Consider the following 12,005-nt stretch of genomic DNA (forward strand, 5'->3'; position numbering starts at 1 on the left):
AAACCCATTTCTCCAACACCAATCTTTGAGCCACGCATTCATCTCTGATCTTATTTCCCCCCTTCTAATTTGCTTGTGGCTCTGGTAGTAATCCAGAGATTATTACCTTTGTGGTTCTGCTTTTTAATTTAATCCCTAGCTGCTCATACTCCCTCAGCAGAACCTACGTGGACAACGACACCTGAATCTTTCCCCTTTCACTCCAAGTTCCTCTCCAGCCCAGAGTAAATGTCCTTAACCCTGGCAATGGGCAGGCAACACATCCTTCGGGACTCGCGCTCTCGGCCCCCTAACTATATTAACCTTATCAGTACAACATTTTTTTAACTCGCCCCCCCCCCCACTTGAATGGCCCCCTGTAGCACGTTGCTGTGGTCAGTTAGCTGATCCTCTCTGCAGTCCCTGCTCTCGTTCACACAAGGAGTAAGAACCTCATACCTGTTGGACAAGAGCAAGGGCCAAGGCTCCTCCATCACTACATCCTGGATGTCCATTCCTGCCTCATGGCGAATGGAGTTCCAAAGGCTAGACAATTGGCAGCAATGTTCCCCCTGTGGCCGTGCAGTCTTGAGGGAACATTGGTTGGGAGTTTGAATGTATCGTAAATGATTTGGAGGAATGTGTTTTTTTTTCTCCACTGTCAACCATTTCCTTAAACCCCTCATCCATGCCCCCTCCATCCTCGCCTGAGTGCCTCTGATTTTAAATTGGCGATGGCAGCCTGGACTGCAGTCAGGAGTTGGGAGAGAAAGTTACCATTTAAATAACGACGGATTGGAGGAGTGGAGCAGATGCATGAACATTAACCGCTAATGGGAATGCATTGGTACTGAGGCTAGTTACATCTTCTTTCAAGCAACTACTCTGCTACAAGCGAAGTCAGAGGGAGAACATGATCTGTATATATGATGACAATCCCACTTTAATTTTCAATATTCCCTTGAATTTAAAATGTTGAACTGCCTGAATTTAGTGGAGTAGCTTTTCATCTTCACCACCTGGGCAGTCATCTGGTGGGTAGGTCGCCTGCCCTTTACTGAACTTTTATTCCATTGATTTCTCTTGATTTGAAAATAGGTGGGGTCTATAAACGACAGGTGACCCGCCCAAGCGGTGAAGACAAAAATCTACTCCAATAATTTTATTAATGAACTGTATAAGGAGGGCGTACTTTCCATTCAAAGCAGTTCTCCGCAAATGTCCTTCAACTTAAAGATGACTCATCTCTGATCCGTAAACCTAGCCAGGAGAAGCAAATACATTTGGCAATGAGGGAATATACAATTTGATCTTCAGTGTTGAAAGGAGCAATGCTTGAAGACTATAATGCACTCAATTTCATTTTGCATTAATGTTTTCAGTTATTTGACCTCCACTCTCAAAATTACTATACATAGATATCTAGTTTTGGTTTGATAGCGGCTCCTTTAAATCCAGTCATATTGAATAAGCAGCTTAAGACAAACACTCCAGTTTAAATTATTTTACCAAGCTTATCTCTACAATGGTGAACATTTAATTATTTAGAGATTTGAGCAAGGAATAATTCGAACTTAAACAATGCCATGTAATTGAGTTTGTGTATGACTGTTCCTTTTTAAATTTAAGTGCTTGATTTTTTTTCAACATCCAGTAAGTCCCAGTAAAACATTTCTTGTTTCTTAAAATAAAGCTGTTCTGTTTGAACTTGAGTCAGTTTCAAAATTTTTTCAAAGGGTTTGAAACTTCTGAGAGTGTTGGAAGAGAGAAAAACTGTTTGACATTTACAACAGATGGTTTAGATTAGTACAGATCCCTGCAGTGGTAAAATATTTAAGAAAGGAAATAGTAAATAAAAGCTATATACAAAGGATTAGCTTAGGAGTTAAGAGTTGTGGTCCTTTTATTTTTTTCATTCTGAGTCAGGCACATGCACAAAGACAAATAAGACAGATTCACAGCAAAACATTGACATACCAAAAGCAGTTAAAAATAACTAAGTCTGCTATTAGATTAGCTAAAAGATTCATGGAAAAGAGGATTATGGGCAACTGTTTTGGGTGTACACTTGATTTATTTGAATTGCTGATTGTTGGAAAGGAAACCTTTTTGAATGTGGATAATTTTGGATCTGTCTTGTTACAGCTTGCAATGGTATCAGCATCCTACAGAAGAACAACTCCAAGCTCTTGCTGGAAAACAGCAAAAAGTAAAATCCAGGAAAGACAGGTAATGGCTGGTTCTGACATCACGTCCGGTACATAGAATCGAGATTATCGGTCTGATTGCTGCCCAGTTAGTCTCTAATAGCTTAAAATGTCCAAGGTCACAAGGTTGTTTTTCTAGTTGTTTTAACTCTATTTAGAGCACACCATTTCGTGTATCTGTTCTGTCCCCTACTCTTCCATGTTCTCCCTACCTTAGCCTTGGGTGTCGGCCGTGGCTCAGTGGTGCCACTTTTGCCTCTGAGTCAGAAGTTTGTGGGTTCAAGTCCCACTCTAGAGACTGGAGTACAAAATTGAGGTTGATGCTTCTAGTGCAACACTGAAGGAGTCAAAGGTGGCGTCGTTTGGATGAGACATTAAACCGAAGCCTCGTTTGCCCTCTTAGCTTAACGTAAAAGATCACATGTACCATTTCGAAGAAGAGTAGGGGAATTCTCTCTGGTGTCCTGGCTAATATTTATCCCTCTACCAGTATCTTTTATAACCCCGCCCACCCCCACCCCAGATTATCTGGTAATTATCACATTGCTGTTTGTGGGACCTTGCTGTGTGCAAATTGGCTGCCACTTCACTTCAAAAAAAGTTAGTTAATTGGTTCTGAAGCGCTTTTGAACATCCTGAGGTCAAGAAAGCTGCTATATAAATGCAACTCTTTTTTTACCCCTCATCCCTTAACCATCTACTCACTCTTTCGAGAGAGATGGTGGGTGGGGGGGGGGGGGGGGGGGACGAAAAGAGGAAAGAGCGCATATGCTGGGAGATGTGGGGAGGGAGGGGGAGAGAGAGAGCGCGCGTGCGGTGGGGGGGGGTGGTTTCTTCTGTAAATGCAAATGTTTGTTGTAGTTGTACAGGTACAATGTCTCATCCGGTAACCTCGGGACCAAGACTGTTGATTTTTGGATTTTTCCGGATTTCAGACAAGAAAATCAAGAGTGTATGTTTGCGACCGAGACAGACAAAGTACTAATGGTGGCGTGGGTTGGGCTGGGTCGAGGGTCATTCGGCAAGGCTCAGACTGATCGCACGCCATTTAAAGCATAGTGGGGAAGCCGATAGCTAGTCTGGCCCGCTGGATTTTAGACAATAATTCCTGATTTTATTTTACTGGTTATCAGATGGGATTTTCTCAAAAATGTCTGGTTTTCGGACAATTCCTATTTTCGGACAGCCGGATTTGAGACGTTGTACCTGTCGTAGCAATGTTTACAGGCTCTTCCAAGTAAGATGGAAGAACGTCAGTGTTTGTTTACAATGTTTAGATGTGGTCAAAATTGATCGTTGCCAGGGATGAGACGGTAAGGATCTTCCATCTGGAATCAGAGTGAAGGAACATGAGTTTCCATTTGTAGACTTACAGCCACTTATATCGTGGTTTTGCCAGGAAGTACAATGGGCACATAGAAAGCAAGCCACTGACAGTACCTAAGGATATTGATCTGCATTTGGAAGCAAAGACCATTACAGAGGTGGATACACGAGGTAGGATGTATGGCTGAAGATGCACGTTTAATTATTTCATTGCAAAATCCCGTGAACATCATGCGGTGAGTACTCTATACTCACTAATTTTCTTTCAATGTAACTGAGAAATTAGCATTTGTTTTTTAATATCCCTGTTCGTGTAAATGGAAATATTTCAACTCATGCTTTTCAGTAGTTTTCCATTTATTTATCAGATTTGTACAAATATGGCACAGATTCTTTACAATATTTTGGATTCTCTAGACCAAAGCAACTGTCTTTAATTGATGTAGCTTGGTCACCCACCAAAGTGGAACAAGTTATCGCAATAGCATCCATCAGGCATTTTATTCACTGAGGTCATGTGAACTTTTCTGATAGTCATAGTCTGTAAAAGATGCTGACCAGTTTTTAGCTTTTTCTGCTGCTGTCCGCAAAATAGTTCCTTACTATTGAAAGATCTCATCTGTAATACATAATTTATTTTTGCCTGTGCCAAGTGTTCCAGTGCACAATTCCTGCTTTGATCTGATGTGGTCCTACATTTCTTGAACTTCAGATGGTCTGATGCTTGGCTTTAGTTTCACTGCATAGTTTTATAATAGGTAGGTTCATTTTTTATTTGTCACTTTGAACAGGGAATTCTGATACCTCACCTGAACATATGTCTTCTGTTTCCACCCCTTTTTTTCCTTTGATGGTACTGACTCACATTAGAGTGCACTTGCATGTTCTCTCCCCCCCCGCCCCCCCACACACACACATTGAGTGCCAGACCAGTTAGTGTGACCATGTTATTTTAACTGACCTTGACCTGACATCTTTCCAGCAACATTTATCAATTCATTTATCAAAAGCAAAAATCTTACTTTTTTTTCTTTTTGTCGTCTTCTCCCACCCCCTCCTGCCCCCAGTCCTGGTTCAAGGATAGCACGATTAATTGTAGTGCCTCCACCATTGGCTGAAATCATTTACTCACAGAGACCAGGATCAAATCTGGAACCTTCCTGGTTGTATGGTTCAGAACCACTGAGTCACCAAATAATGAGATAAATTTTACAAAATGCCCACCATCTTTCTCAAGATAATCGCTTCAAAATTCTTTCTGACTGCTTTTGGAAATTGAATGCAAATTTCACTAATTTTTAGATAGTACAAACATGTTTTCCATGAAGCTAAAGCTGATTTGCCCAGCTTCCTTTTATTGTAAGATGGCTTAAATGCCAGTATATACAATGCCTGCAAGCTCTACTGTAAGGTGATTTGATGCTAATGGGTACAGTGGTTTCAGCTTCAAAGATAAGAATGCGAGTTCAAGATAATGGTATTGGACTGGAAAAATGTGAAATTGAGCAAGCTACAAAGGGATCTTGTCCAAATTAACTGGGCAGAGAAATGAGCAAACATGTTGAAATATGAGATACATACAGGGGGGAAAAAAAAGCATTCCTATAAGGTGAAATGGAGTTCTGTGAATAGAAAGATTTAAATTAAAAGAGAGGCATATGATAAGGTTAGGCTGACAATACTAAAGATAATCATGAGGAATATAGAAAGTGTAGTAGAGAGGTAAGTGGAGAGATTAAAAGACCTAAAAGGGAATATGAAAAAAGGAGAAAATATAAAAGGCTGTTATAAGCATATGAAATGTGAAAGAATAGTTAGAGAGGGTAGAGTGCTCAAGGATGAAGCTGAAAGTCTATGTTTTGGAGGATGAAGGTATGGTGGAAATAATTGGCCAGAATTTGCTGTCAAAATAACAGTGAGACTAATGGTGCCCACCGTTATTTATCTGTAAACGGTACAGCAATTTCAGGCCAGAAGCATATAGAAACTTAGGAACAGGAGTAGGCCATTCAGCCCCTCGAGCCTGTGCCGCTATTTAATTAGATTATGGTTGTTGCGCAGTAAAATGCAAATATCCAAACATTGCTGACCGAGTTGCACCGCCTCACTCTTGGCTTCGTGAAAACAGCATTCCACTATCCCTCGCCATTGACATGCATTGAATTTAATGAAGTTGCTATATTTGCATGGTAGATACAAATTAAACCCACCGCAGATATTTAGGGCTAGTAATTAGCAGCGTAAGTACCCTTTTAGAGACTTGATATTTGTTAATTACTGCCAATTAACTTCTGCACTGAAAATTAATTATTACAAGTGTGGAATCTTGTTCCTTCAGGTTTTGAATTTTTTGTGGCGACTGTAAAAATGGCATTTTTCTTTCTTTTCCTCAATCCAATCATTCTTGCTATTTATTTATCTTGCATTGAATTCAGCTCTTTTAATTCACCCTCCTTCACAGTCCTTTCTGTTTATTTCCAAAATCTTAAATTTCATTAGTTCAGAAGATACCCTGTTGGTTGCTCTGTTCATTCAGGTCCCAGATGCCCTGTTTCCCTTGCTGTGCTGTTATCAACTCATACTTTCAGCAACTTTGTGGGCAAAAATGTTTTGAGCTGTCCAGGGGCAAGTCTAACACAAGACACCATTAGATGCCCTGCCATAGCAAAATCTGGACCATTAAATAAATGTTTTGATCAGTTTTTACAAATGGTGGTGGAATTGAGAATGTAGGTGTACTATTGTTAGATACCCATAGAAAAAGAATATGTTCTTAAAGTTACCAGAACTCAGGACGGATCAAAGGTATTTCATTGGTTTCTCTCCAATCCAACAGCACAATTTGCATATTGGGATTGAAAAATTGTGGCCGGATCCTCTACTAGATCCCCCCCTGACTTTTTTGAAATTTAATGTGGAGAAGTGTGAGGTAATACATTTCAGTGAAGAAAGCCCAAAAGTTGGCAAGATGCTGAGTGTGGGTAGATAAAACCATAGAGAAGGCCTAATGTATTTTAGTTTCATAAATGGGGACATAGAGTACAAAAAAGAAATACCTAATGATAAATTTGTTCAAAACATTAGACCACAGTTAGAGTACTGTGTCCAGTTTCGAGCACCACATTATGCAAAGGGCATTAAAGCCGTTGAGCAAACATGAAAGGTTACAGTGTAGATCTACCATCAGGATGCTGGAGACGGCTGGGGGGCGCGAGAGGATTCAGGAAAGAGTCAATTTAAAAGCAGCAAGAGAAATGTCAAGACTCCAGAGCAGAGCAGAGTTTGGGGTAAAAATAAGCAGAGTGGGTCAGGAAGGGACAGAGAGTAACAAAGGTAATGGCATTACTGACTACGGTGACATCAGAGAAAAATAGACAAAGATCAGAGCTAAAGGCACTATATCTGAATGCGCGAAACATTTGCAACAAAATAGATGAATTAATAGCGCAGATAGAAATTAATAGGTTTGATCTAATAGCCATTACGGAGACGTGGTTGCAAAGTGACCATGTTTGGGAGCTAAATATTCGAGGATATTTATCTTTTAGAAGAGATAGGCAAAATGGAAAAGGCGGCGGGGTAGCCCTGATAATAAAGGATGAGACAAAGACAGTAGAAAGAAAGGATCTTGGCTTGGAACATCAAGAAGTAGAATCAGTTTGGGTGGAGCTAAGAAACAGCAAAGGGCAGAAAACATTGGTGGGAGTTGTTTAGAGGCCCCCAAACAGTAGTGGTAATGTAGGGCACAGTATAAATCAGGAAATTAGAGGTGCATGTAACACAGGTAATACAATAATCATGGTGGACTTTAATCTACATATTGATGGGACAAACCAAATTTGCAGTAATAGTGTGGAGGATGAATTCATGGAATGTGTATACAAGATGGTTTTCTAGATCAGTATGTTGAGGAACCAACTAGGGAACAGGCTATTTAAGAACATAAGAAATAGGAGCAGGAGTAGGCCACCTGGCCCCTCGAGCCTGCTCCGCCATTTAATAAGATCATGGCTGATCTGATCATGGACTCAGCTCCACTTCCCTGTCCGCTCCCCATAACCCTTTATTCCCTTATCGCTCAAAAATCTGTCTATCTCCGCCTTAAATATATTCAATGACCCAGCCTCCACAGCTCTCTGGGGCAGAGAAATCCAGATTTACAACCCTCAGAGAAGAAATTCTTCCTCATTTCAGTTTTAAATGGGCGGCCCCTTATTCTGAGACTATGCCCCCCTTAGTTTTAGTTTTCCCTATGAGTGGAAAATATCCTCCCTGCATCCACCTTGTTGAGTCCCCTCGTTATCTTATATGTTTCGATAAGATCACCTCTCTTCTGAACGCCAATGAATATAGGCCCAACTTACTCAACCTATCTTCATAAATCAACCTCCTCATCTCCGGAATCAATCTAGTGAACCTTCTCTGAACAGCTTCCAATGCAAGTATATCCTTCCTTAAATACGGAGACCAAAACTGTACGCAATACTCCAGGTGTGACCTCACCAATACCCTGCACAGTTGTAGCAGGACTTTGCTGCTTTTATACTCTATCCCCCTTGCAATTAAAGGCCAACATTCCGTTTGCCTTCCTGATTACTTGCTGTACCTGCTGTGGTAAAGTATTTAAAATAAACACTCAACGCTAGGTCTGGGTTCGAAGATTCAAGTAGTCTTTACTTTGCACTGGTGGGGAGCTTGCCTGCTGGTTGTCTGCAGCCAGGCCTCTACAATGATACAAAGTTCCAAGCAACCTTTTATACACTTAATGATGCACGTCAGCCTCGTGCATGCCTTCCCCCCCCCCCCCCCCCCCGCCAATGCCATTTAATTGGCCCAAAGCCCGCATGCACAATTGTTGATTAACTAATTCCCTTTCGCGTCACACATTCATTTCCCTAAGCCTCATACCAAATGGAGTTTTTCCAACGTGTCACTTTTGACCCCTTGCCCTGTTTAACTGCCCCTCTGGGCTTCCTGTGGTTCAACACTTTGGCTATTTGTAATTGTCCTCAGGTTACACAGCTTGTAACAATTAATCATTCCAATGTGTTATTTCCCTTTAAACCCCTTTAGAAAGTACACTACAAAAGCCTTTTTCAGCTCGTTTTAGTTCTAAGATCCATTCTTAACCCTTTACTTAAGAACATAAGATATAGGAGCAGGAGAAGGCCATACGGCCCCTCGAGCCTGCTCCGCCATTTAATACGATCGTGGCTGATCCGATCATGGATTCGGGTCCACTTCCCTGCCTGCTCTCCATAACCCCTTATTCCCTTATTGTTTAAGAAACTGTCTATTTCTGTCTTAAATTTATTCAATGTCCCAGCTTCCACAGCTCTGAGGCAGCGAATTCCACAGATCCACAACCCTTTGAGAGAAGAAATTTCTCCTCATCTCCGTTTTAAATGGGCAGCCCCTTCTAAGATTATGCCCCCTATGTCTAGTCTCCCCCATCAGCGGCAACATTCTCTCTGCATCCACCTTGTCAAGCCCCCTTAAACATTTTGATTTGTTAGATCTCTTAATTTTCAATGAAATACGAACTCCGATTGTAGTTTTAATTTCTTTATTTCTGGCAGAGAGCAACAACAAGCTTCTGGCTTTAAGCCAGGTCTTTGTCCTTCTGAGACCACATGGTCAAAATGGCTGTACTTATACCTGGATCAATTTACAGAAAAGAACTTGCCATCTTTGACCTTATTGGCTCAATTAATAGTCTTTTAACCTTTTAATTGGCTCGCTACCCAAGGGCCCTAAAATGTCAAGTTGATTGATGACTTAATGCAACATGCTACCACTCACGTAGCATCTTTGACTTGTTGTCTGTGAATTTTCACAGCCTGTCTAAATGCAGCCTGTTTGAATTCTCTATCAATCCCCCCTTTGATTCTTTCACAAACTGAATCATAAAACATCAGGTATCACTTGTTAAACATTTTACAAAATAATTTCATACATGTTAATATAGTTTCCTTCTAAAATTTGTTGGTGTTTCACCACATGTCCGGACTAGTAGCTTCCACACAAATTTACACCAACCCGAGTTCCATCGTGGCCACAATGGAAGTCTGGTTTTAGTAGGTTAATTAACCTTATTCCATTTTAATCCAAATCAATATCTTAATTCAACCAGTAAACAACCTTCCCTTAAGCATAACATACCCCTGTGCCATGTACAGACGGTCTGCTGGGACCTGCAAGGTGTCTCACATGCGGGACAGCAGCTACAGCCGCCTGGTCGCAACAACATTTAATCAACATAAACAAACAATATAAAAGTAAAACAATTACAACAAATAGAATTAAACCTTCCACCAATGAAGTTCCTATTGAACGTAGCCATTCAGTGGCTCCACTCCACAAAGTGAATGATGGGGGTTGCTTAAGTTTTTCTACCTCCTTTTGGATATGCTTCGCTAAGTGGGTAATTTCTTCGGAGCTATCTGGGATATATGTGCAACACTCGGTTCCGAGTAGGGTGCAAGTACCTCCCTTTTCAGCCAGGATGTAATCAAGGGCCAGTCTATTCTGTAGGGCTACAGTGCGGATTGCTACCATTTCTGCATTGATTTTAACTAGGGCCTCTGAGGTATCATTGGCTACCCGTTCCACAACGGATGACATGTTAATGGATTCCCTTGCCAGTCTAGCGGTCCCATACCTGGGGATCAGAATGGCAAAGAACCTCTCTGTTTCTGTGATAGCTCTCTTAGGACGGTGTAAATGTTCCGACAGTGACTTTATATGATACATATAAGGCACAATGTAGGCTAAATAGCAGGATCCCATCCAATTCTGGGGTAGCCAAGGGTAGGCCTTGTGGCCACACACCCAATAGGTGCCATTATAGGCAATGAATGTTAACTGTTTCTTTGCCAGCAACACTCCGGGGCCTGTCCAGGCTTTTCCATCTGTTTTATTCAGAATCCCCGTTACGTTAAAAATTCCCATATCAGCCCAGTTTGGACGGTTCTGTGGCTTGATTATGTTATAATTCCGGGAGCAGTTACTATACCCCATATTTTGGCCTCCTTTGATGTTTCTAATCAGACAGACCGATTCCCCTGGTCTTCCTATTCCCGTTGTATTAGTAATAACAAAAAATGGGGGCCGTTTGGAATTATTGTAGCACGGTTGGTATCCCCCTTCAAAGGTAGTCAGATTGTAACCTGCTGACTTCCATTTACGTGCCCAGTTTTCCGTATCCTGAAACGCCTTGCCTGTTTTGTTTTGATTAATTATCCACTCAGCCATTTCCGAGATATTCAAGGGAACTGGCCTCAAGGGAATCCCTCCCTTTGAGTGAATAGGAATATGCGCACACATCCAACAACTAGAAATGTTACGTTGTTTGGCATAAATGTATGACATATATAAAAAGGTATTTATATGTAATTCCCTTGCTACCCTACTATTTCCCTTTGGTGCAAGAGGTCGGCTAGTAAGAAGTAGGCCTATGCCTAGAATACCTACAATCAGTAATACAGTAAATTTATACATTTTCGCAAAAAGTAATTGTCCGTATTAGATTTCAGCTTCAGTTACGGCTGCTCGTTTAACGTGTGAAGCGTGGATCCAGGCTTTCTTTCCTTGGACTTTAACAGCTACCTGGGTGGTCAATAACACTTTCAGGTCCCTCCCACTTGGCACCCAAAGGTTCTTTGTGCAACTTTTTCACATACACCCAGACTCCCGGGATGATGTCATGTCCTCCTTCGGGTAGATTACCCCAAGCTGCCGATACCTGTCGGGAAACAGAAGTAATAGCATTGGTTAAGTTCTGACAGTATGAAAACAAAGTGTCACTCATTAAGTGAACATCAGCTTTCTGTAAATCGATAGTTCCTGGCAACGACATGGGTCTTCCTGTTATAATTTCAAATGGGCTTCGACCTGTAGTTCTGTTCGGGGTTTCCCTAATGCTACATAGCACTATTGGTGGTGCCTGGGGCCATGGTGTTCCTTCTTGGTGATATTTGGCAAGCCGTTGTTTCAGAGTTCGATTCATTCGTTCTACTTGTCCTGATGATTGTGGATGATAAGGACAGTGTAAATCCCACGTAATGTTCAGTAACCTACAGACTTCTTGGCAGACAGCACCTGTGAAGTGTGTTCCCTGATCTGAGTCAATGCTACTCGGGATTCCCCATCGGGGAATGTAATCCTTACACAAGACCTTTGCAGTGTGATTGGCTGTGGCTCTTTTAGTTGGGACAGCTTCTACCCATCTAGAGAATCTGTCGACCATGACAAGAATGTTAGTGTATCCTTGGCATGAAGGAAGAGATATATAATCAACCTGCAGATGCTGGAATGGTCCGACAGGGGCAGGGGATCTCAGTTGGGGCATTACCGTGATGGGTCCAGAATTATTTTTCTGGCAGACCACACAACGGTCTGCTACCAGCTGGGCATGTTTTTTAAATCCCCGACCCCACCAGCTTTTCTGGAACCGTGCCGTCATCTGTTGTGAGGCCAAGTGTCCCCACAAGT

At 41.6% G+C, this 12,005-nt stretch overlaps 1 protein-coding gene across 5 annotated transcripts in view; it reads left to right on the forward strand.

Annotated features, from left to right (window-relative positions):
- Positions 1-12,005, forward strand: part of tmem161b (transmembrane protein 161B) — a 144,316-nt gene that overhangs the window by 51,401 nt on the left and 80,910 nt on the right. For 2 of the 5 annotated variants that reach the window (XM_070885251.1, XM_070885276.1), the window contains 2 exons: positions 2,125-2,208; positions 3,554-3,683. In XM_070885251.1, coding sequence (XP_070741352.1) covers positions 2,125-2,208; positions 3,554-3,683 — 214 coding nt within the window. Of the gene's footprint in view, positions 1-2,124; positions 2,209-3,553; positions 3,749-12,005 lie in introns of those variants that run through there. The other 3 variants (XM_070885260.1, XM_070885270.1, XM_070885285.1) reach the window with 2 other exon arrangements.

Source organism: Pristiophorus japonicus, chromosome 1, assembly GCF_044704955.1.
Source record: "Pristiophorus japonicus isolate sPriJap1 chromosome 1, sPriJap1.hap1, whole genome shotgun sequence".
Classification (NCBI taxonomy): Eukaryota; Metazoa; Chordata; class Chondrichthyes; family Pristiophoridae; genus Pristiophorus; species Pristiophorus japonicus.